General features: G+C 48.0%; 1 protein-coding gene across 1 annotated transcript; it reads left to right on the top strand.

The window, feature by feature from the left end:
- The first annotated feature begins 1,531 nt into the window (after nt 1–1,531).
- On the top strand, nt 1,532–23,090 carry GPRC5A (G protein-coupled receptor class C group 5 member A). The gene is made up of 5 exons (XM_072766004.1): nt 1,532–1,666; nt 1,841–1,950; nt 16,046–16,974; nt 19,019–19,077; nt 19,406–23,090. Exons 3-5 carry the CDS (start codon nt 16,053–16,055, stop codon nt 19,496–19,498), a joined length of 1,074 nt encoding a protein of 357 aa, XP_072622105.1. The 5' UTR covers nt 1,532–1,666; nt 1,841–1,950; nt 16,046–16,052; the 3' UTR covers nt 19,499–23,090.
- Nucleotides 23,091–24,529: the final 1,439 nt, after the last annotated feature.

The following is a 24,529-nucleotide window of genomic DNA, read 5'->3' as shown; positions in this document are numbered from 1 at the left end:
TGATTTTTTTCAAATTCCTGGTGGAGGGCTGACTTTCAGTAGATCAAGGGGAGGGAGCCACTCTGCTACCTAGGAAACCCACCCAGAAGCAGGTCCTCTAGGAATGGTTTAGCATCCAGGTCTCGACCGAAGGGCTTCTGGCCATGTCCTATTTCCCTGGAAGAGGGGCTCTCTGCTCAGTGGCTGCTAGAAAATTTAACATCACAAATGTTGCTCGCATTTGTGGCTGGAACAGTAGATCTATTGGACAAGGGTGGTCTCATCCCACTTCCTCCTTGAATACAAGAAAACTGAGGGCCAGAGAGAAGAACTCGGTTAGCAGATGGCACACGCTAAAAAGCACTGCTATTTTCAGCAACCTCTCAGTTGCTGGTACACACACACACACACACACACACACACACACACACACACCCCTAGGAGCCTGGGGGAGAGGAGTGGACAGACTACAGAACCCTGGGCTGCAGGCCTCGAGCGAAATATTCCAAGACTCAACACACTGGCTGTGGTTTCTTGGAAGTGAAATGAAAACCGAATAAAATCACATTTTAAAATCCCATTAGTCTCTGGAAACTTGGGGTGTGGGGACAAAGCTGGGGAGGCTGAGGCCTTCTCCTGTTCATTCACATGCATAACAACACCGGTTCGTTTACGGGTAGGCCGGTTGGCACCCTAAAAGCACAGAACGCCCCTCTCCAAGGCAGCTGGGGTGGAGCCTTGCCCTGAGCCCTGACACCGAGGGGCAGCCGCTCCAGGATTGTCTGACAAGTAAACCAAGACGAGTTTCAGGAGGATCGGCTCGGCTCGATAAAGGGGAGAGGGGTGGGCAGCGCGGGAGCGGGAACCCGACACCAAAGGCAAATGCCTTTATTTCCTAATTCTCATCTGGGCCCCGTTCTCATCACCCTGCACCGTCAAGGCTGTCGGAGGCAGTTTAGGGACGCGGAGAGGCCACGAGGCCTCCGCGCGGGGCAGCTCGGCGGACTGTCCCGACGAGTGGGGTGCGGAGCCCCCTGCACCCCGGGGGATCTTCTTCGGTTCCCGCCTGGCTTGGGCGCCTCCTCGCCCGCACCTGGCGTCGCCTCGTGCCCCGGCGGGTGGGCGTGAGGGCGAGGCCGAGGCCAGGGGGCAGGGGGCAGCGTCGGGGCCCCCCCGCAGCGGGGGGCGCCTGGGGCTCCGCTCTGCTCGGCTCCGCGCACGGGACGCGGGGGACACCGAGGCGCGGCCGAGGGCGCGCGGGCGGGAGCGCGGGAGCGCGGGTGTGGCCCGCGGGTGCGGCCCGGGGCGGGGGGGCCCCTGCAGCGCGTCTCCGGGGCCTCGGGACGGCGCGCGCGCCCCGTGCGGTCGGAGGTTCCAGACGGGGCCGGGGCGGCTCCCCCCGGCGCCCCCATCGGGAGGGTGACTGTGCCGCTGACGTCAGGAGGCTTTCGGTTCATTCCCTGGCACCGGGACCTTATTTTCCTAAGAGCGCTCGGCGCGCCCCGCTCCCGCCCCGTGTGCCCCGGCGCCCCGGCTCCCCCCCGCCCTGCCCCGGCCCTGCCCCGGCCCTGCCCCGGCCCTGCCCCGGCGACGCTGCCCGTATAACCGCCGGGCACCTGCAGCCTCCCGGGCCGCCTCCGACGCGCGGGGAGCAGCGGCTCGGGCGCGCCTCGGCCGGGGCTCGGGGGTGAGCCGGCGCGCAGCCCGGGGGAACCCGCCTCCGGATTCAAATCCTGCGCGGAGGGCGGCGCTGGGTGGGGTGGGAGGCGGGAGGAGAGAACTCCTCGGTGGACCGCGGCTGGCTGGCAGCGGGGCTCCCCGCCTAACTCAGATTCCTCCCCACGCCCCCCCCCCCCCCCAGCTTCCCAAGATAAGAGGCAGACGGACGGCTCGAAGGCCGGAGCAGTCGTCTGTGCTCGGACACGTCGGACACGTCGTACCAGGCTTGGCCCGGGGAGCCCTGGCTGGCAGGTGAGCAGGCTGGGGATCACCCTAGGGGAAGGGAGAAGAGGAGGAAGGGGTCGGGGGTGGAGAGGTTTGGGACTCGGCGGTGGGGGAGGTAGGAGGAGGGAGATGGTGCTAATTGCTACTTCACCCAGGTACAGAGAAGTTCTGATCTATTTTGTCCTTCCACAAAGCACAGGCTTCTTTCTGCATTTTGGAAAGTAGATTGTAGAAGCCACCCCTGTCTCCACGGGAGGGTCAGGCTGTCGGCTCCACAGCATTCCCTCCCTGGCTGTCCGTGGAGTTGCACAGGAACCTTGGGGGGGGGGGGGGGCGGTGGTTGGGATGGAAGTTGAATATCCAGTAGCAGCCCACCTCTGGGCAGCAACTAGATGGGCCCCAGGTGTGGCCTCAAGGCTGTTGGAGAAGCTCCCTTCAACATCCACTGGGAAGGAAGGGTTAGTGATAGGGGAAGCCTGCTCGGGATCAGGGAATTTTGAAGGACTTTCTGTTCCTGACCTCTTTCTAGGTTGATTTTATGTTCTTTTCTTTTCTTTTTTAGATTTTATTTATTTATTCATTCATGGGAGTCACAGAGAGAGAGAGAGAGAGGGGGGGGGGGGCAGAGGGAGAAGCAGGCTCCCTGATGCAGGACTCAGTCCCAGGACCCTGGGATCACCACCTGAGCCAAAGGCAGATTTTAAACCCCTGAGCCACCCAGGTGCCCCTCCAGGCAGATTTTCTCCTCAGAGGCCACATCTGTTTGAAGGGTTCAGTTGAATCAGCCACCACTTTTGGCTCGTTTCTTTTCTTTTTTAATTTAAAATTTATTTAAAATTCAGTTTGCCAACATAAGGTATAACCCACCAGTGCTCATCTCATCATGAGTTTGGGCTCAGTCCTGAAAGAGAATACTTGAACCACTTCAGATACCATGGGCTGGGATCCATGGGAGGGGTGAGAATGGGGGTCTGAATTCCACCCTCCAGGTCTGTGTGCTGGCTATTTCTAGGAGAGGGAAGGAATGATGGAAAGGAAGCCTCAGCAGAGGCGTTACTTGGGAAGAAACAGAAAGGCTCCTCTGAGGGTATGGTGAGAGGTGTGTTCAGAGGGCAGATCGAAAGCAGCAGAACATTACTGGGAAGTGCTCTCAGTTTTGAGTCAGAAGACTGACTCCTCATCCAGGCTCTGCCAGACCTGACCTGTAGCTCTGAGGCAGCCAGGGTTTGGGCCTTGAGTTTCTCCTGAGGGGTCTTTTTGTTTTTTCTTTTAACGATTCTATTTATTTATTCATGAGAGACACACACACAGACAGAGAGACAGAGAAAGAGAGAGAGAGAGAGGCAGAGACACAGGCAGAGGGAGAAGCAGGCTCCATGCGGGAGCCCTACGTGGGACTCAATCCTGGGTCTCCAGGATCACACCCTGAGCTGAAGGCAGACACTCAGCTGCTGAGCTGCCCAGGTGTCCCCCTTCAGCAAGCTATTTAATTTTGTACTTGATACATAATACCTGCTAAGTAAACACTATCTGTTACTATTTATTTTTGCATTTATTTAAATTTTTTCATTTGCTTTCAACGTTTTGTTTTTATTTTTAGAGTGTGGGGAGAGGAAGAGAGAATCTTTTTTTTTTTTTTTTTTTTTAAGATTTTATGTATTGATTCATGAGAGACCCACACACAGAGGCAGAGACACAGGAAGAGGGAGAAGCAGGCTCCCCATGAAGAGCCTGATGCTGGACTCAATCCCAGGACCCTGGGATCATGATCTGAGCCAGAAGCTCAACCACCAAGCCACCCTGGCATCCCTAGAGAGAGAGAGAATCTTAAGCAGACTCCACACCCTTGGCAGAGCCTGACAGGGGGCTGATCTCACAACTCTGAGATCTTGACCTGAACCAAAATCAAGAGACAGAGGCTTAAGAGACGGAGCCACCCAGGCACCCCAACTTTCAATGTTTCTGAATCTTGTTCTTATGGGTATATAGAGTTTAATCTTTTTTAAAAATGAAAAAGTTACCATTTATATTTATTGTAATAACTGTTGCCTGCTATTGCCAAATAGATTTTGGCCACATGATCTGCCCTCTCCATCTTTTCCCACATTAGTAGTCTATATTTTATCTTTAGATATGCTAGGGTGCTAAGTGGTTGGTTGTGCTATTCTCAGGGCTTAGAAACACAGGCTTATGAGGAAAGATGATAAATTTAGCTTTGGACTTGTTGGACTGAGCATGAATATGTTCCCTTTATATATTAAAATATTTTTAAAAATAAAATATTTAAAAGAAGGTTCTTTTGCGAGTTGGGAGCTGGTATACCAGTAGAGGACTTTATCCACCTATTTTCTGGACATTTTCTTTCTTAAAACCCGAGGCCTAAAAGATTTGGAAGTTTCACTCAAAATCTTATTTTCTTTTGTTTTTTTTTTGTTTTTTTTTTTTTATAAAAGATTTCCAGGATTGTATTTTATATTCCAGCAATCTATTTTACAATAATCTGAAGTTCATATGCTTTGTTTAGAATGGAGGAAGATGGTTTGTAATGCCCCCCAGGGGTACCTGAAAGTGAGAAATCAGGGATAAATTCTATAGTTATATTTGTTTAGATCTCCCTAAAGCGGTTCAATGATTCATATTCTCTCAGTTGCTACAAAGAAACTCAATTCAGTGATGTTATTCATAAGCTGTTGCCATAATCACTTTTATGTCATCAGAATTAGGATGACTCCTCAGAACAGGGGATCCTGGAGATTTCCCTATAGACACTTTCCATTTATAACTAATCCTTCATCAAGGCCAGAGAAATTCCTGTGGGACTCCACCCTTGTCTTAGAATTCAGCCTAGATTAAAAAAAAAAAATGAGGATAAGCATTAGTGCATATTCATCTTCAAAAATTCTTCCTCCCCATTACTCACACTTACTAATAAATAACTTGCTTTGAGTAAATATTCAGTGGTCAGCCTGAGTCCAAAACATTTGCTTGGCAACCACTCACTGTGCAGAACACCTAGTGAGGAGGATACCAACAAATAGAAAATTGGCTGTTTCTTTAAGAAGCTTCTTATCTTTTTCTTTTTTAAAAGATTTTATTTATTTGTTCATGAGAGACACAGAGAGAGAGAGAGAGAGGCAGAGACATAAGCAGAAGGAGAAGCAGGCTCCATGCAGGGAGCCTGATGTGGGACTTGATCCTGAGACTCCAGGATCATACCCTGAGCTGAAGGGAGGCGGTCAACCGCTGAGCGACTCAGGAATCCTAGAAGCTTGTTATCTGATGGTTGAGTCAGCATTGATATTAATGTATAATATAAAACCTATAGATGGAAAAACTTGAGTGCTAAGAAATAATGAAGAGACCCACAAATTTAGAATGAGACAGGACTAATAATTTTTCAAAACCTTAAGATACAGGTAAGTTTTGGGCTCAGTTTCGAAGTGATGAGGTAAATGGATTGTGTCTAGGAGGGGAAGGGTCTTTCTGGCTGGAAGGACAGTAAACTTGCTGAGGCAAAGAGCATGACTATCACAAAGCCTTAGATGAATCCCAATTCCCTCCTGGATAGAAATACCCTTGGGAGATTGGCTTGCCTTGCATGGAGTGAGAAAGAGTGAGGAAGAAAGAGAGGAGTGAGGAAGGCAGGAGGGGATGGGTGGGAGGACCAGTTGGAGAAAAGCCATGAAGCTCAAATGGGGACTGAATCTGTTATAACAAATAAAAAGGAGCTAACATGTTAATCCAAAGATCTCTTCCCTTCCTTGTTTCCCTTCTTCATACCATTTGACTCTATTGACTGCTGCTGCTGCTGCTTCTTCTTCTTCTTCTTCTTCCTTTTTTTTTTTTTTTTTGAAATTGCTCCTTGGTTTCTGGGAAACCACTTGGGCTTATTATTACTATTATTCATTCATTCCCAACCCCTGATCATTTTTTTTCTTTTTCTTTATTTTTATTTTTAAAGATTGTATGTATTTACCCACGAGAGACACACACACACAGAGAGGCAGAGACCTAGGCAGAGGGAGAAGCAGGCTCCCCGTAGGGAGTCTGATGCAGACCAGATCCCAGGACCCCAGGATCACTCCGTGAGCCAAAGGCAGATGCTCAACCACTGAGCCACTGGGGTATCCCTGGAGCCTGGCTTCTAAGCACCATGAGATCTTGGTCAAGTTATTTAGTTTCTCTGTGCTTCAACTGCAAGAAAAGGGGCATAATAATTGGGGTTGTTGTGGGAATTAAGTGAAACAGCGTGTAGCCCAGAGTAAACTCTCTGGAGGACCTCATGCTTGTCCTTTCTGGATGCTGCCAGTTGCAGGTCCCATATTCATCTCAGATTCAGCACGGCTACGTTTGGCATCGGTCCTCACCAGCCTGTTTTTCTAAGTTCCATTCTGTTGCCTAAGCCAGAAATCTGAGAATGAACCTGGACCCCTTTTTTCCCCAAGCCCTGTCTCTTCTGCCTTCCTAAAAATCTCTCCGTGTTCATTGCACATCTTTCATGGCTCACCGCCTTGATCTTTATAGCATTTTTTTTTTTAAAGACCCACTAGGTAGAATGACTCGCTGTTTCCCATGTGCCCTTGGCAATCCCTGCAGACCCCATAAGCCCTTATTTGTATGTCAGTGTGACCCTATTGGTCCTGGCAGGGACGGAAGCCATACTTTGGATCTATGTGACTCATACACTTAACACAGTACCTGACACAAAGTAGGTACTTAAATGTTTGTTGCTTGAGTGTAGGATCACTCACTAGAGAACTTCTCAGAGTTGGTTTAAGTAGAGAGAGGCTGGAATCAGGGAGAAAAGCTTCAGAGTTCATAAATGAGCAGACTCAGAGCCTGATGTGGGGCTAGGGCTCCATCCCACCACCCTGAGATCATAACTGGAACTAAAACCAAGAGTCCCATGCTTAACCCACTGGGCTGCTCAGGCACCACTGGACATGTAACTGCTAAGAGTCAGTCTTCTCACCTGTAAAATGGGTTGTAGGAATAGTAAATGAGATGGATAACAGATGTAAAAATGTGTAAATGAGAGAAAAGCTATAAACACGTGAACAGTCAGCATTGTGCCTGGTTCCAGGGAACTCAGGATGTGGCACTAGTCCTCACTATTTTTCTTCATACTTTATATTGTGACTATTATAATATATTGAAGGGAGCAGTTTAAGAGGAGAGAGAAGACTAAAATGTTAGAAAATCACACATTTGCCCAGCTGGGGTACGTGAAGACTCAGCGTCAACAATCACAAGTTATTTGGTATTATCCCTCAGGCAGTGCTAACAGGTAAGTATTGTCCTCTTCATTTTCAGATGACAGAATGAGATATGTCTCATAGGAGGAAGATAAGATTGGCTTTGGCAAGGCTCCAGGCCCCAGGTTATTCGTGCTCAGATACTCTTGGGCAGGGCAGGGCAGGGTGGAATGGGGCAGGGAGGGGGTACAGCACGTCCAGTCAGCTTGGGCAACTTTCCAGGTCTGGGCTTCAGCCTCCCCACCACTCCCAACCCCTCCACCCCCAGGGAAAAGAGAGGAGTCTCGGGGATGCTGGAGGACTCATCAGTGGCATTTGTGCATTGACTCATTTTGGCATTTGTGCTTGTACTGGTCAGTGCCCCAGGTCGTCAAGAGCAAGTCTAGGTCTAGGGTCAGTGTTACTCCACTACCTGGTGGCCTGGTCTCGCAGGTGTGTGTTTGCTTGGTGGCCCTCTCCTTGGCCTGCACTCAGACCCTTAGTCACCTCCAGCCCTGTTTTGGGGTTTGGTTGGGAGTTGGCAGGACATGTTCTTTTAATGACGGGAGGTGGGGCAGGAAGAAGAATGAAGGGGGAGAGAGAAAGATTTGGCAACTGCCTTTTTAAAAAAAAAAAAAAAAGATTTTATTTATCTGAGAGAGAGCGCGTGCACACAAGCCAGGGGAGCGGCAGAGGGCAAGGGAGAAGTAGGCTCCCCGCAGAGCAGGGAGCCCATAGGAGCTCGATCCCAGGACCCCAGGATCATGACCTGAGCCCAAGGCAGATGCTTAACCAACTGAGCCCCAGGCGACCTGGGCAGTTGTCTAATGGGAGCTTCCTAGAGGGATGAAACTGGGTTCCCACCATCTAGTTTAGCACCCCACCCTCATCTTACAGAGGAGAGGAGGGAGGTTCCAGGAGAGTGTCCACACCTGACGCAGCGGAAACCGCTTCTTCCCAAAGGGTTGGGGTAAAGACAAGGCTTGGACTTGAGCCCAGACAGCGACTCCTGCCTCCCCCCCTTCCTCTCCCTACCTTTCCTCTTCCCTGTCACCTCCTCCTCTTGTTCTTCTCTTACCTTTCTGCCTTTCACTTCGCCGTTTTCTTTTTCTTTTTCAAAATTTTATTTAAATTCAATTTACCAACAATGTGTCCTTTTCCTTTGTAACTTTTCTTTTTCATGCCTTGACTTATTTCAGAAGGGTTTAGGACAGTGCCAGGTGAATTCAAGGTCTTGGTTGTCGCTGTTGTTGGGTGACTGGACAGTGGGTGGCTAGCTTAGTTAGCAGCTGTGGTAAGTGAAGGAGGGGGGTGTCTCACCCTTATGACTAATGAAAAGTTCTGTCCTCATGCCTCAGGTCAGAGGCTACACATGCTAAAACTGTACCATGTTCTTCCAAAGTGCAGGGTTTAGTCATCAAGGAATTGGCTGGCAACAGAGGACAGATTCTAGCAAATCTCTCTCTGCTTCCTGGGAAATCTCAGGATTCATGCTCTCCTGGGAGACCCCCGGAGTCATTTAGTTAGGACCATGGTTCCAGACATGGCCCAAACCCCCTAGCATTGGCCCTACAGTATGTTTTAGTCAGCCCACAGGAGGCGGAGGATGGGGAGAAAGGGAGGTTATTATTATTATCATTTTTTAAGATTTTATTTATTTATTTATTCATGAGAGACACACACACACAAGGAGAGGCAGAGACACAGGCAGAGGGAGATGCAGGCTCCCTGCAGGGAGCCTGATGTGGAACTTGATCCCAGGACCCGGAGATCAAGCCCTGAGCCGAAGGCAGATGCTCAACCACTGAACTACCCAGGTGCCCCAGAAAGGGAAGTTAGAACTCAGGACAGCAAACAGGAAGCTAGTGAGGAAGCCAGGGACACCCCACTCCACCCCCCCAACTCATGAGCGGCCCCTCCTCTCCCACCAGATTCTGCTTCTATCCCTGTGCACACTCATCCATCCTGGTTAGGCTTTTACCACGTGTCAGGTGCTAGTGTAGAGACCGGGGAGAAACATTCAGCGACTCAGTCCCTGCCTTCAAACCCAGAGGAAGACACAGACTTACCAGTAGGCACTGCAGGGCTGTGTGAAGAGTGCTGGGTGGGAAGCGCCAGAGGAGGGCAGGGGCCGGGGATGTAGAGCCTTATACCTTTGGGCAGGATTACGGCTCTCCCTGATGGTAAATGGAGGGTCTCAGGGAGGATAAGTCTGGAGAGCGAGGAGGGTCATCTGAAGTGGTCTGAGTGGGGTGGCTGGCCTTAGGGCTGGGAGAAGTAGAATGTTTGAGATCCTGAAGAGATGGAATCCCCAGGACATGAACTTTGGGGCCAGAAATGTGGGGTACGGATTTCTCAGACCATTTCCCAACTCAGAGGTTGATCTGAAGTTGGCTTTTTGAGCCTCTGCCTCAGGCTTACAAGTAGCGAGACACCTGTGATGCCCCCTGCCCCGCTCTCATCTGCTTTCAAGACCTCCTTTCCTGGCCTGCCTCCTGCAGTGGAGGGCTTCTTCCAGCAGCCAGGCTGGGGGGACAGTCCTTTTGTTCCCGGGGAGGAATCTGAGGCTACACACAGTTCCAACAGCTGGAGCAACTCACAAGGACAGGCTTTGTGCCTCAGTGAATTTTGTTCATGCTCAAAGCCTGAGTGCTGATGCAGTCACCTCCCCACCCCCCCGGCCCCATGATGGCAGGTCCCTCCTGGCTTATTTATTTATTTAAAGATTTTACTTATTTATTCATGAGAGACACACAGAGAAGGGGCAGAGACATAGGCAGAGGGAGAAGCAGGCTCCCCATGGGGAACCCGATGCAGGACTCGATCCCAGCACCCTGGGATCACACCCTGAGCCATAGGCAGATGCTCAACCACTGAACCACCAGGTGCTCCACTCCCAGCTTTAAAGTTTTTACCAGACAGAGGGCTCCGCAGTGTAACTTTGGAGTTGGAATTCTGATTTGGATCCTGGCCCTGCCATCTCCTAGTGGTGGGACTTTGGTGAGGGGTCTGACTTGTGCCTCCATCGCTCCAGTTGGAGGCAAGATAGTGATGATAGGAGCTATAGTATAAGGAGGTGGTGAGGGTTCAGAGGGCAGAGCCCATTAAAGCACACCTGGTGGATGTTGAGGATGAGTTAGTGGGGAGATTCTCCCCATCAGAGCAGTCCAACAGTAAATTGCTTCTTTCAGCTCCCACTTGGTCTTTGAGGGAGCTAGTCCTCTCTTGGCAGGACCCTAAATCTCTGTGTCCTTGACTTTGGTTACAAACGATGGCCAAATAATCCCTGGTCGCGTTCCATTTTTTCTTTCTAGCTCCAGCCCTTACATTCTTCTCCAAAGGCTGTTTCTGTAACTCCTGGCAGTTTATATTAGCCCTTTTTTGCTTCCCAGAACCCTGCCTTTTTCCCGAGCCAGTTTCCCTCTCTCTTTTCCTCATCTGGGTGACACAGGGCCTTCTCTGTACAGAGCTGCTTGTTAATGAGTCCGATGAGTCTTATTTTCCTCTGACCAAATTCAAAGTAGTTAGAGGACATTTGGACCTGTTACACACTGGGTGTCATGCTGGGGGAAGAGGCTGGAGGAAGGCTAGCAGAGATGAAGTAAGGAGGATTCCAGAAAAATTAGTCACTTAGATAAAAGTGTATTTACTAAGAAACATGTTAAAATAGACATTTGTGAGAGAATTGGGAAATGTGAACCCCAGGTGGGTATTTGATATGACAGGGTTATTCTTAACTTTTTTTTTTTTAAAAGACTTTTGTTTTTTTTTTCTTTTTTTAAAAAATTTATTTATTTATGATAGAGAGAGAGAGAGAGAGAGAGGCAGAGACACAGGCAGAGGGCTGTGCAGGCTCCATGCATCGGGAGCCCGATGTGGGATTCGATCCCGGGTCTCCAGGATTGCGCCTTGGGCCAAAGGCAGGTGCTAAACTGCTGCGCCACCCAGGGATCCCTATTCTTGACTTTTGAAATGTAGTTAGGTTAAAATGGAGTTTTATCTTTTCGAGATACACACTGAAGTATTTGTGCATAAAATGATAGGCTGCCTGGTGTTTGTTTAAAAACAGTCTAGTGAGTGGGATGGGGATGGAGAGGAAGCAAAATTGGCCATAGATTGGTAATTTCCGAAACCAAATGATGAGCCCTTGGGCTTTGTATGCTTGAAAATGTCAACATTTCTTTAAAAACAGTGTTTTTTTTTTTTTTTTAAGATTTTTTAATTTATTTATTAGAGAGACAGAGATTGAGAGAGAGACAGGCAGAGGGAGAAGCAGGCCCCTGGTCTCCAGGATCAGGCCCCGGGCTGAAGGTGGCACTAAACCGCTAAGCCACCGGGGCTGCCCTAAAAACAGTGTTTTTTAAAAATGTATTTTATGTATTAATTTGAGAGAGAGAGAGAGAGAGAGAGCAAGCAGGAGCAGAGGGAGAGGGGCAGAGGGAGAAGCAGGCTGCTCGCTGAGCAGGGAACCCTACTTGGAGCTTGATACCAGGACCCTGAGATCAGCTGAAGGCAGATGTCCAACTGACTGAACCACCCAGGCCCCCCCCAAAATAGTGTTTTAAAGGGACTTCAGAGTCTGCTTCTCCATCTTCTGTGCGTGATTGGGGTGGGAGGTGGAATTGAAATTGAGGGAAATTGGTTTCCCCCACCTCTGTACACCTGTGGCCTGGTTTGCAGATGCCAGGAGGCCTCGAGACACACCCGCCTCCTGCACACCTGCCACCAGAACAGATGGGCCTGGAGGTCCAGGTTGGGGGATGGGAGGTTTCTGCCTCACTCTTCCTCTGACCGGCACCCCGACTCTCCTATAGGCAAACACCTCATCAGTCTCCGTCAAGATAGAGTCATCAGGCCCAAAGTTCATATAATTCCCCGTGATGCTCATGACCAGTTGGCAAGGGACAGCACTACCTAGAGGGTGGGGAAGGAGCCGCAGGCGGGCGGCCTGCCGGGGAGGGAGAAATACCTTTCCAGCTAGACACCGCCCTTATGACTGATGGGAGGGGGTGAGGGGGAGAGGCAAAGGTGAGCAGGGAGGAGTTGTGCCCAGCCTGGGTCCCTCCCTTCCCTTGTACGCACTGTGCTTGCATTCAAGGGAGGGGGCCCTTCTTCCTCTCCCTTCCTCCCAGCACCCGCACTGACAAGGTCTGCACCTCCCTTCCCCTCACCACCACAGAGCACGTTCAGAGGCGAGGCAAACCAGACTTTGGGCACGTGTGTCTCAGGCCTTGCCCGCCCTCTTCCTCCCATATTTCACTCTTTGCTGCCCTGAAGAGGTATTTCCATCTTTGCTCTGTAAATGTGGTAGGGATGACTGTGGTGTTATTTCCATGCAGTAGAGACCCCCGTGACAGACCCCTGCTGACGAAAGGACTTGGGAAGGCCGTGGAAGTAGTGGCAGATTATGTCTGTCTGTTTGTCCCTTCTATGCTAGGGCATTTGCCGGTTTTCCCCTTTACCACTATTTAGTGATGGGCACATAGTGGTGCTCAGAAAATATTGGTTGAATGAATGACTATACAATAAAAAGTTAAGCTTGGGGAGCCAAATTTCATTAAAAAATTAGGAAGAGGGGCACTAGGGTGGCTCAGTGCTTGAAGATCTGCCTTTGGCTCAGGTCACGATCCCGGGGTCCTGGGATCGAGCCCTGCATCGGGTTCCCTGCAGGGAGCCTGCTTCTCCCTCTGCCTGTGTCTCTGCCTCTCTCTGTGTGTCTCTCATGAATGAATAAATAAAATCTTAAAAAAAGAAAGTTAGGAAGATAGATTGAAGCTATCAATTATTTGTTATTTATATTAAGTTATTGTATTCTAACATACCTATAATATTCCAACACATACATAATATTCATTTATGTAATTATGTGTTTTATATTGCATATATATATACATATATATAATTTTTTCCCTACTTACCATGAAAATTAAACAATGCTAGGGCGATGACTACCTCATTGAACTGAAATGGAGATTCTGTATCTTTTTTTTTTTTAAAGGTTTATTTATTTATTTATTTGAGAGGAAGGTGGGATGAGGGGCAGAGGGAGAGAATCTTTCAAGCTGAGTCTTGGTTGAGCATGGAGCCCAGTGGGTCTGGGCTGGATCCCAAAACCCTGAGATTGTGACCTGAGCCGAAATCAAGAATCAGACGCTTAACTGACTGTGCCACCCAGGTGCCCTCAGATTTTGTATCTTTAAGGGAAGCAGATGTTTGAATTCTGTCTGCATTGAGGAAGGTGCTCCTTTGCCCTGGACAGTTAGTGAGCAATGGCTGGTTCCATATCCCATTGTGGTGTTCTCTGACTTGTAGTTGGATTTTGCAGATATAAAATGGAAAAAAGAGAAACAGGTGTTCTTTTTCTCTAGGGTTGATCACAGCATCTCATAGAGCTGTGAAGGGCCAGAGAAATCTTGTCTATGAGCATTTATGGGCATGTGGTGAAGACATTCTGAGCTGTTTTCTCTGCTAATAAAGGAAGAGGCAGGATGCAATGAATGTTTTGTATCTTTTCCTGCTTCCCAGTCCTAGCGACTCTCCTTCTTTCCAGTTCCTTTCTGCACGATCTCTCCCTACTTGGCTTTGGGGGGCCGAGGTCTTTCACTGGTGATTTTCTGTGGAGGGGTACTCAGTGAGCCTTTCCTTCCTCCAACACTGTCCTCTATTCCTTGTCCTGACTGCATTTCTCTTCTAGTCAGTTCAGAACTTTTCACTGTTGAGTGAGCAATCCTATCAGGAAAAGAAAATCTAAAGTCTAAAGCGCTGTGCCCCCCAAACCCATTCATGCACAAATAGCATTTAACAGAACCAAAAGAATGGTGTCATAGAAACTGATAAACCAGATAAACTAGCCAGGTAATCCAGGAAAAAATTATAGTTTGTTGACAAACTGTTAAAACCTTAGCACTTTTGAATTTCAATGTCTTACCTGGCATTGACTTTGGACTTTGAGACCCATATATTTTAAGATGTATAGACTCCTTCTCTCTTCCAATTTCCCAATTTATCTTCCCACCATGCCCTGAATTCTTAGGAATTAGATTTCATGAGGTTTGAACATTAGCTAGCTTTAAAATTGACATGAAGTTAGTGGGAGTGGAGAAGGAAGCAGATCTGGGAAATCAATGAGAGATATATAGGGGGTATAGCCAGTCAATTCTTTTTTAAAAAATATTTTATTTACTTAATTATTTGAGAGAGAGAGAGAGAGAAGGTGCATGCACACCTGCCAGCTACAATGGTGGGGGTGGGGGTGGGGGAGTGCAGAGCGGGAGGGAGAAGAACGAGCAGATTCCCAGTTGAGTGTGAAGCCCAACATGGGGCTGTATCTCACGACCCCCGAGATCACCAGCTGAGCCGAAATCAAGAGTCACACTTATTCAACTGAGCCACCCAGGCTGCTCCCAGCCAGTTAATTCTTTATTTTTATATTTTTTTAAGATTTTGTTTATTTATGAGAGACACAGAGAGAGAGGCAGAGATAGGCAGAGGGAGAAGCAGGCTCCCTGATGTGGGACTCAATCCCAGGACCCTGGTATCATGACCTGAGCCAAAGGCAGACATTCAGCCACTGAGCCACCCATGTGTCTCCAGCCAGTCAAGTCTGATTGTCCTTGAGTGGGTGAACAGATTACCTGCTTTGTGGATCATCTGTCACCTGGGAGCTCCTAGCCTGTGTGGGCCTGAACTAAGTGGAATCAAGACCATAAACAGAGCTGGTTAATGAGGCATCTAATGAGGTAGAAAAGGGAAGGACATGAGAGAGAGAGAGAATGAGAACACCTCAGATTGCATTTAAGGCCAACTAGAACTTTCTCGAGAGGTGGTACCTGTAGTATGAGAGAACATGGATCCTAGAGCCAGATGACTTATGTTCAAATTCTGCTTCTGCCATTTCCTCAATGTATGATGTTGGGCAAGTAACTTAACTTGTCTCTGCCTCAGTTTTCTCATTTGTAATATAGGGCTAATATTTTTTACCTCCTAGAGTTGCTTTATTCACTATTTTTTGGTGCATACTCTAGGACTTTTCTCCTAACAGATAATTAATAAAGAACTTGTTATGACAGAGAAGACTCCATCACTTTTTGGAATAAGAGTAGAGCCAGCCTTACAAACCTTAAGGAGGGGAAAAAAATCCTTCTAACATGTGACAGCAGAGCTAAGAAGAGGATCCGGGGGTGGCAAAGTGGATGTGTGGCCTTCCATAGAGAAATCTATAGTTTAAATAGATAACTCCTCTTATGCATGAAAGAATGAGGTGCTTACAGGGGTGCCTGGGTGGCTCAGTCCGTTAAGTGTCTGCCTTTGGCTGGCCATGATCCCAGGACCCTGGGGTCAAGCCCTGCGTTGGGTTCCATACTCAGTGGGGAATCTGCTTCTCCCTCTCCCTCTGCACCCCTCCCCCACTTTTGCACATGTGCTCTCTCTCTCAAATAAATAAATAGAACCTTAAAAAAAAAAGAATGGGATACTTACAAATGTCTGAAACAGGCAAAGGTGGAAAAAACCTTCAGACTGATAAATTATGATTAAAGTTTAAACTTAGAGATTTCCATGCTCATGAATTCTGACAAAATACTAGGCAAAAATATCAGGAACCCTGGCAAATTGTTTTTTAAAATGAAACCCTGGAACCCTTCAACAGAGCACTGAGTCCTCTGGCATCAGGGTACATATTTATAACTTAATTGTGGGAAGATTTGGTTTTTTCCTTTAGAATTTGCCACAAAAGGTGGAGAAAAGTTAGTAGCTTTATCTAAGTAGCAAGTTTAGGGGCAACATCCTGGCCAAACATACAAAGATTTTTTTCTAATCTTTTTGGGTGTCCTGTGGCTGAATTTCTTAGGAGATTCACCTCTTCCTCCCCACAACTTGCTTTTATGCAGGACCAGAATGGCCACAACATCCCCTAGTGGTTGCCGCTCAAACCTGGATGCCAGGTACCACAGACTTTGTGATACCACTAAAATTTGGGGCATCGTCCTAGAAGCAGTGGCTGCAGTTGGGGCTGTGACCTCGATGGCCTTCATGTTTGCTCTTCTGATCCTCATCTGCAAGGTGCAAGACTCCAACAGGCGAAAAGTGCTCCCGACCCAGTTTCTCTTCCTCCTGGGTGTTCTGGGGATCTTTGGCCTTACCTTCGCTTTCATCATCCAACTTGATGGCAGCACAGGGCCCACCCGCTTCTTCCTCTTTGGCGTCCTCTTCTCCCTCTGCTTCTCCTGCCTCCTGGCTCATGCTTTCAATCTGACAAAGCTGGTGCGTGGAAGGAAGCCCCTGTCCTTGATGGTGATGCTGAGCCTGGCCGTGGGCCTCAGCTTGGTGCAGGACATCATTGCTGCAGAGTACATCATCCTCACCATGAATAGGACCAATGTTGCCATCTTTTCCGAGCTTTCTGCCCCTCGGCGGAATGAAGATTTTGTCATGTTGCTCATCTATGTCCTCTCCTTGATGGCACTGACCTTCCTCATGTCCTGCTTCATCTTCTGTGGATCTTTCATTGGCTGGAAGAGACATGGCACCCACATCTTCCTCACCATGCTCCTCTCCATTGGCATCTGGGTGACATGGATCACCTTGCTCCTGATTTCTACCTTTGGCCCTGAGTGGGATGATACTGTCCTCAGCTCAGCCTTGGTTGCCAATGGCTGGGTTTTCCTGTTGGCTTATGCTGCACCTGAGTTTCAGCTGCTCACAAAGCAACGGAACCCCATGGATTACCCTGTGGAGGACACATTTTGTAAACCTCAACTCATGAAGCAGAGCTATGGTGTGGAGAACAGAGCCTACTCTCAAGAGGAAATCACTCAAGGTACAGAGGATGGCTGGGTGGGAATCCCTTGTAGAAAGATGGGGGAGAATCATAGGATATTATAACTCTGAGGAGCACTCAAGATGATCCAAGTCATACCTCTGATAGAATAGATAAGGTCCCCCAGGCTCAGATGTTACTTAAAATCATCCAGCTAACTAGAGTTCTAGTAGAAGTAGAAACCAGCCTCTGGAGTCTTAATCTAGTACTTTCTACACAATACCTTGTGGGTTTCTCAAGCCAAAATAAGATAGGGCAAAGGAATGGCAAAGGAATGACTAAAAATATCTCCAGAGACAAGTAGGTGAGATTATATTCTTTATAACAGATAACTAAGTGTTCCTTCCAGAAATGTGGAGCCCTTTGTAGATTTGAATATAGAAAGCAAGCCATGATTTCTTGCAGTGGTCACAGAGAAGGGAGAAAGCCCTTTCATCATAAATCAGGAGGTATCTCCATAAAGTTACTGAGGATTCTGATTTATCCCGAAGAGCCACATCTTACTGCATGTCTCTGGCCTCATGAGAGGGAAGAGATGGTACCTGACATAAAAGAATCAAATGATTTTGCTCTTGCCTAAAGTTGTGAATAACCAGGTATTATGTTGTTCTCATAACCAAAAAGAGGCTAAACTGATAGCTAGAGACTGTTCTTGCCCAAAGGAATCTATTCATTGGTCTCTGGGGCTAATCAAGGGAGAGGACAGGTCTGGGACAGGAGGGAGGGACCTCCAAGGTGAGGTTCTTAGCTTTAGTTAACAATTTTCTCTGCCCTTGAAAACCGAGGTGCAAAGCCTCCTGGTGCTTTTCATAGTGGCTGTGGTCCCTCTTCTGGACACTTGGAAGCCTGAAGGGAAGCAGGGACGGCTGGAGGGGATACTTTAGCACCTGTCCACTCCCATCCACTCTCAGGGCTTCAGCCTGTCCCCATACTCTTGGACTCTGTTAGGACTCATTCCCTAACTACTATTCTTCCCTTTCTTCTTTCTTTGCATTCATTTTATGGACCACTGTCACCTTCCTCTCCCTAAAATACCTCTTCGACTACCACATTTTCCTGTTCCCATAACTTGCTGGCTCCCCAGTACCCACCGTATGTACATAGGGAGGCTTTTCATGGCCAGGACCCAACAACCATGGAAACTGTGCTCTCAGTCCAAAGTAACCAGCCACTACCTTTCCCCGCCCGTGTGTCCAGGCTCCAGACATGTCCTTCTGCCTGCCCTTGCCCTCTTATAGAGTCATGCAATCCCTAGTCTCTCATGCACTTTGCCTGCAAGCTGTAAAACTTTGAAACGCTCTTATCAGAGGGTGTCTCATTCCCTTGCTATTTGTATAGCTGTCATATATCCCTCGTTCCCCAGTGTCAGCCTCAGGCCAGGAATCATTCTGGTTAATCCTCAGCTTCTCCACAGTACCTTACATAGAGAAAGTACCTGAGGTGTGTGTGGAGTAAACTGAACAGGTACATTTGGTGGGAAATCGATGGATTGCTTTGTATGATATCCATGATGATTGTATGGATTTGCTTTTCTGTTCCAGAGTTTAAATCCCTCGAATTTCCCTCAAATACACAGAAAACTGTTGCTCATAAGTTTTGCCCCCTCCCAAAGAAAGTAAAAAGAAAAAAAAAAAGTTTTTTTTTTTTTCTTTCCTGGTGGGCAGTTAAGGAAGTAGGTAAATCCTCAGTGAGATTCGCTCTAGGCGACACCTTCTGGCCGGATCCATATCTGAAAAAACTGGTTTCAAATGTGCTTTAGAAGTGGTTCTGGGATGAGTTGTGCCACCAGTGAAGTTTTCTGGAAGGTGCTTCCGTAGTGATCCTATGTTGGTAGTTATTGATTTATTCATCCAATACCGTGCTTACTTTGTGCCTGGCCCTGGGCTTGGGACAGTCTCTCCCTACAGGAAACTTCTGGTCTACCGAAGAGACAGATAGATAGATGTCACACTTTGATAATTGACTGAATTGGGGTGAGAACAGGCAGGAGCAGGAAGTGGGGTGGAGCCCTAATGCTGGAACCTCTCCTTTCCCTCTCTTTCAGGTCTTGAAGAGCTAAGTGGTACACTCTATGCTCCTTATTCCACCCATTTTCAGCTGCAGGTAAAATTTTTTTTTTCTCCTTTTTCATCAGCAGTGTTAGCTCTGCTAGCAAGGAATGCTTGTCCTTTGGGAACAGGATGTAGCCATTCTGAAGGCCCCTAGATGGCCACCTTGAAAGGACGCCATATCTCCTTTCCTGTGATCTGCCTCCTGGGTCAGCACAGGAGACTGGAGTGCAGGGCAAAGGGAGGAGCGCTTCACGGGGAGAGATGGGAGAGGGAAGAGAGTGGAGGAAGATGGAGATTCCTGCTCCAGATTGGAGCTCTGTTGAAATACCTGGGAATTGGGAATTGGAGTGGGTTTAACAATATGGTGGCTTCCTTTTCAGAATCGAACCGCCCAAAGGGATTTCTCCATTCCACGGGCCCAGACTCGGACTAGCCCTTACAATGACTATGAAGGAAGGAAAGACGGCAGTTAGCTGTTCTGAAGAGCAGGACGAGCACAGCAAGTCAGCCCACCAACGGGGAGTTCAAAGGGATCTGGGCTGAATCCCAAGTCGCCCAAGGAAACTGTACAGAACCTTTTGGAAAGAACTTGCCTTCCCTTCTGGAGTTGTTGGGGGCTAACAAGACTCTAGGTCCTAGCACTCTAGTGTTTTTCCTTTGTCCCGTACTTAGGATACTTCTTTTAAATGGGAGGGAGTCTCAGGCAACTCAGGGTGTGCCCATTACTATGCCCAGTCATTCCACAAGTGACTAAAGCTCTGGTCATCGGGCCCCTTACTGACTCAGTTCATTTCAGGAGCTAGCTCTTCTGACTCAAGGCTGGTTTTGTGAGGATCGCTTGGCCCAGAGCAGATCTGCAGATCTGAGCAAAAACAGCAAAGGCCTGTCCTTGTCAATATCTACACTGGAAGCCAACTTACTGGCACTCACGCATCTTGTCTGGGTAGGAGAGGCCAAAGGTCACCCACACGTGGTGCTAGCACAGAGCCCCTGAGGCTCCCCAGCACCAATTCACAGGTCACCATTCCCAAACTTGCTGCCCATCTCCAGAAATATGCACCCCCTCATGCGTTACCAGAAATTCCTCTTCTATATCTCCCTAGCAGGGACAAGCCTGATTTCCCTCTGCCAGGAGACATTTGTGCACTGTTCTTGCCCTAAATTCCTGGCACTGATTCTTCTGTCATCCCCTTTGCTCCTCAGCTCCCGTAAATAGCTTCACACCATGCTCACCACCAGCATTCTGTAAGTGGGCATTGTCTACAAATGGGGAGTGTTCCTTCTGTTATAAGTTATTCACCACACCTCACTTGGAGACACAATAAAGATGTGCTGGCAAGCTTTCACTGTGGCAGTGGCAGGACGAGGGGAGGGCACTGGGCCCGAAGGAGAGATGGCGGGCTCTTGTCTTCACATGGAGCTGAAGACAATGTTCAGTTCCACTGGGGGTGCACTTCCATGAGTTTCTCCTTCTCTTCCTTTTGTCTAAAACACGTGTGTTTTCTCCAGTTGCTGAGATGAGTGGCAAGGGGGCCGGGGGGAGCCAAGAAGGGCCACAGACTGATGTTTTGCTACAGGATGGCAGAGAGGAGTGGCAATTTCGGAATGGAGTGTGGCAGGCCAAGTAGGCCGGGGAGGAGACCTCAAAGCCCGCTTCACAATTCTCAGGAGGTTTAATTGTAGGAGGGAATACATTCAGATCCCTATTTGACAGAATTGGTTCATAATATCCCTTGGGAAAGACCTAGTACCTAACAATTATTATTTACTTAATTCCAGAAACAGCTCGCGGGGCAGGGCAATAGGAAACACTCTTTGGTGAAGGGGGGTAGAATCCCCAGGTACAGAAACCAAATGACATTTAAAAATTTGTTGCTGAGTTAGGGAGTTACCTCCTAAGACACTCTACTTTTCATCAAAAGGAAAACCTGGTGTGGGAAGAAGATTGAGGTGAGGCCAGAGGTGAACTGAATGAGACCCTGAATTTCCGTTCCACAAAGATTTGGTTGTTTTTCACGTGGCTTTGCACCAACATTGGTCTAGTTTTGTATTGTAAACAGAAATTACAAATCATAATTTGGATCCTTTTAGACCATTATAGTATTTCTTAAGAGGCCAGTGAGGTTGTTGTGAGGGGAACACAATATAATTTCATGTATATCATCTGTCACAGTGTAGGTAAATCAAGAAATAAATATTCCCTTCCCTCTTTTCTTTCCTCCTCTGGTCTTTAGCCCACCGACCAAGCAAAGGGGGCTGAGTTTTCGAAAGGTAAATCCACAGAATACCCTGGATCTTCTTTCTTGTTAGGGAAGAGGATCTGCCAGGCCTTTGTATTCCCATGACTGCAGTCTTCCTGTTAACCTCTTTGAAAACAGGAGAGAACATGGAAGTGGCACCCATTGCTGGATTCTCTTCTAAGAAGTATAGGGTTTGGACAAGGAGATCATTCCCTCACTGAATTCTTTATCTTGCCAGGAGGTAGATAAATGCTTCTTCCCATTCGAACAGCCTTGTCACCCCCACAGCTGCCACCCTGTCTTCAGGTCTTATGTGTTCAGGACATAATTAAACTCTTCTGTTAGAATAAGGACATCGCAGGGACTGGAAGTTTTGGCACCTGATGATCTCTGATATTGGAGAAGAGGGTTTTGGAGATTTCCCATAGATCTCCATTTTCACTGGGCTGAAATAGAATGTGCAAATTTAGCCCAGCCTGGTCCTTGAGTGATGCCAGTTGATTGATGGCTGGGAACCAAAATGGCATCTCCTTTGAACTAAATGGGTGATAATGAAATGAAGCTCAACAACCTTCCCCTCATCTTTCATTGTCTGGTGGGAAATAGGCTGTGTCTCCTTCCACTCTGCCTTCCACTTCAGGCTGGGGCTGCTTGGCAGATGCCATACTCCATGCTTCCACTTGATGGCAGTAAAACCTCAGCGATCACCCCCGGGAGCCCAGCCTTTGCAAAGCAAACCTCTTAAAGCTGCTTTTTGGTAAAGGGCACCGAGTCAGACCTGCAGGCGTTCCATGGGTTCAAGGCAAAAGCGTCGCATTTGAAAAAGCCTGCATGCTAGGGCTGTTCGTGTGCTCCCTCCCACCATCGTCAGAAGCCCCATCTCCTCTGCCAGACTTTCATTGCCTGGTGTCTTGTTTTTCGTGAAAGTCTCCCAGGTATTTGCAGCCTATTTGCAGGCAATCTGGCATCTTTACAGACAACGGTCTCCAATGCTGTTGTTATTAATGTCGACGGGTATTTATGTGGTGAGAACATTGGCTTTCTGGAAGGAAAAGTGTGCCAAAACAAAGAGTACAGCCTGGCCCTGGAAATGCAGCAGTAAAATACACCCCCAGCCCACCCCCCCCCCCGCCCATGCATTCTGGGTTTCCTTCCTTCATTTCTAGACTTGTCATTATTGCTGAGAACTGAACTGTGCCCAGCTGATCTTTTCCTTCCTGGTCTGCTTCCTTCTGTTGCTATCAGGGTTTGCAGATTTGCCACCGTTCCAGCCCCCATCTGAAACATGGAATTATTTCAGAAGTGGAGGTGGAGGCGTTAGAAACATCTTTCTCCAGTGCCAACTTTCTCCAGATCCAAGATCTGGGCAGTCAGCTTCTAGGTTGTACACTGTGGGCCTTTGCACGTTCTGTGGTCCAACCTGTGGTCATATTCTGGAATCCCTTCCATCCGGGCAGATGATGTTTTATAGTCCCCCTTGGTTTCAGGATGTACCAAGTATGCAGATGGGTCTGTGTGGTAGAGTATCAAAGTGCCCTACCCTCAGTTCTGCAACTCCTAGATTGCTAGAACTTACTTGATCCTTCAGAATGGAACAATCCAGTGCCCAAAATGTTGGCATTTGAGAAGGTCACAGAACTTCTGGTTGGTGCCTCATGGCCTTTGTTTTGCAGAGGAAAGAACTCAGGCTTAATGGAGTTAATACAACTGGGGTCAAATTTCTGGTTCTGTCTACTGCCAATACCTATGTGGTCAGTTTTAAACCTTTTTTCCCCAAAGTGGGTGTTGGAGTCAAGAATCAAATAAAATGACCATGGTCACTCTATACTTTAAGCTCTCCTTTCATTTTCCTTTTCCCTCTCCCAAATGCCTTTTCTTTCTTTTTTTTTTTTTCCAAATGCCTTTTCTTCCCCTGATTTCCTCTCTAGTCATCTTCTCTCCCTCCTGCATGTAATCTGTGGAGAGAAGGATGGGGTGAAGATGGGCATATTCTGGTTAACCCCAGGTCACATTACCATGAGCCCCAAGCTGAATGAACATTTTCCTCTTGGAAAAGTAGACTGTCAAAGGAGGAATTGTAAGACAAGGCAGAATTCTAAAAAATAATAATTATAAAGTTAAAAAAGGGGCACCTGGGTGGCTCAGTGAGCGAAGCATTGGACTCTTGATTTGGGCTCGGGTCATGATCGAGGGGTTGTGGGATCAAGCCCTGTGATAGCTCCACATTGGGCATGGGAACCTGCTTGGGATTCTCTCTTTCTCCCTCTCCCTCTGCCCTTTCCCTGCTCACCTGTTCTCTCTCTCAAAAAAAAGGGTGTGTGTGTGTGGGGGGGGGGGGAGAGTTCTTCATTTTCCCTGCCAGCGTGATAATCCTTTAACTTCCCCGAGTCCCACATCAAGTCTAAACCCATACCCAGCACCTCCCATTCTCCTTTGTTGGATGGAGTCATTGCTCCCCTCAGGGGGCTTTGCCACAACCCTCAGCATCTCTCCCTCCCTGTGTAGTTCCTGAGGGCAGAATTCAGGGAGCAATCCTTGAAAAATCTTTGCGAGTAACCCTTCTATTGTCACCGCCTGAGCCTTGGGGCTCAAGCACCAGATCCAAACGTGATCTTCAACAGAAAAGAAGGTGAAACTTTAATGGAATTTGGTTACCACCTGTGCAACACCAAAATGTCTGGCCCCAGCCACTTCTAGTTCAGGCTCCCTTCCATATTAATTTTTTTAAAGATTTATTTATTTATTCATGATAGAGAGGCAGAGGGAGAAGCAAGCTCCATGCTGGGAGCCCAACGCAGGACTCGATCCCGGGACTCCAGGATCACGCCCTGGGCCAAAGGCAGGCGCCAAACCACTGAGCCACCCAGGGATCCCTCCCTTCCATATTATGATCTATTAATCCTGCTGGATTCTTATCGCCCCAATTAAAAAAAACTTTGACAAGTCCAGTAGCTATGCCCTGAGCTCTGGGGCTTGGTGGTAGCGGCTAGCACCGTGCCCTGTGATTATGTACAACTACTACCTCTCTCTCTAAGAAGGAATAATTCTAGATCAACTGTTTTTTACCCACAAGAAATTGAAATAGAGAAAGTATATATTGATTTTGGCATGATATCTTTATGAACAAGATGGAGAAAGGGTAATGGTAATAAAGTTAGGTGGAGTCCCAAGTCAAACATTCCAAAAGATCTGATTATTTAGAGATGGAGGTCTTTAGCGGTTTTCCACAGGGCTCTGTCTTTGGCTATGTTTGGGTAACACTTT

This window comes from Vulpes vulpes, chromosome 8, assembly GCF_048418805.1.
Source record: "Vulpes vulpes isolate BD-2025 chromosome 8, VulVul3, whole genome shotgun sequence".
Lineage (NCBI taxonomy): Eukaryota > Metazoa > Chordata > Mammalia > Carnivora > Canidae > Vulpes > Vulpes vulpes.
The sequence above is the reverse complement of the archived record's forward strand: the minus strand, read 5'-3'. Positions and strand labels throughout refer to the sequence as shown.

What these genes read in the sequence shown, in the direction of transcription:
- GPRC5A (XM_072766004.1), top strand. Translation starts at nt 16,053, where the DNA reads ATGGCCACAACATCCCCTAGTGGTTGCCGCTCAAACCTGGATGCCAGG. An exon ending in TCAAGAGGAAATCACTCAAG is followed by an intron (nt 16,975 to 19,018) that starts GTACAGAGGATG and finishes CCTCTCTTTCAG; the next exon opens with GTCTTGAAGAGCTAAGTGGT. An exon ending in CCACCCATTTTCAGCTGCAG is followed by an intron (nt 19,078 to 19,405) that starts GTAAAATTTTTT and finishes CTTCCTTTTCAG; the next exon opens with AATCGAACCGCCCAAAGGGA.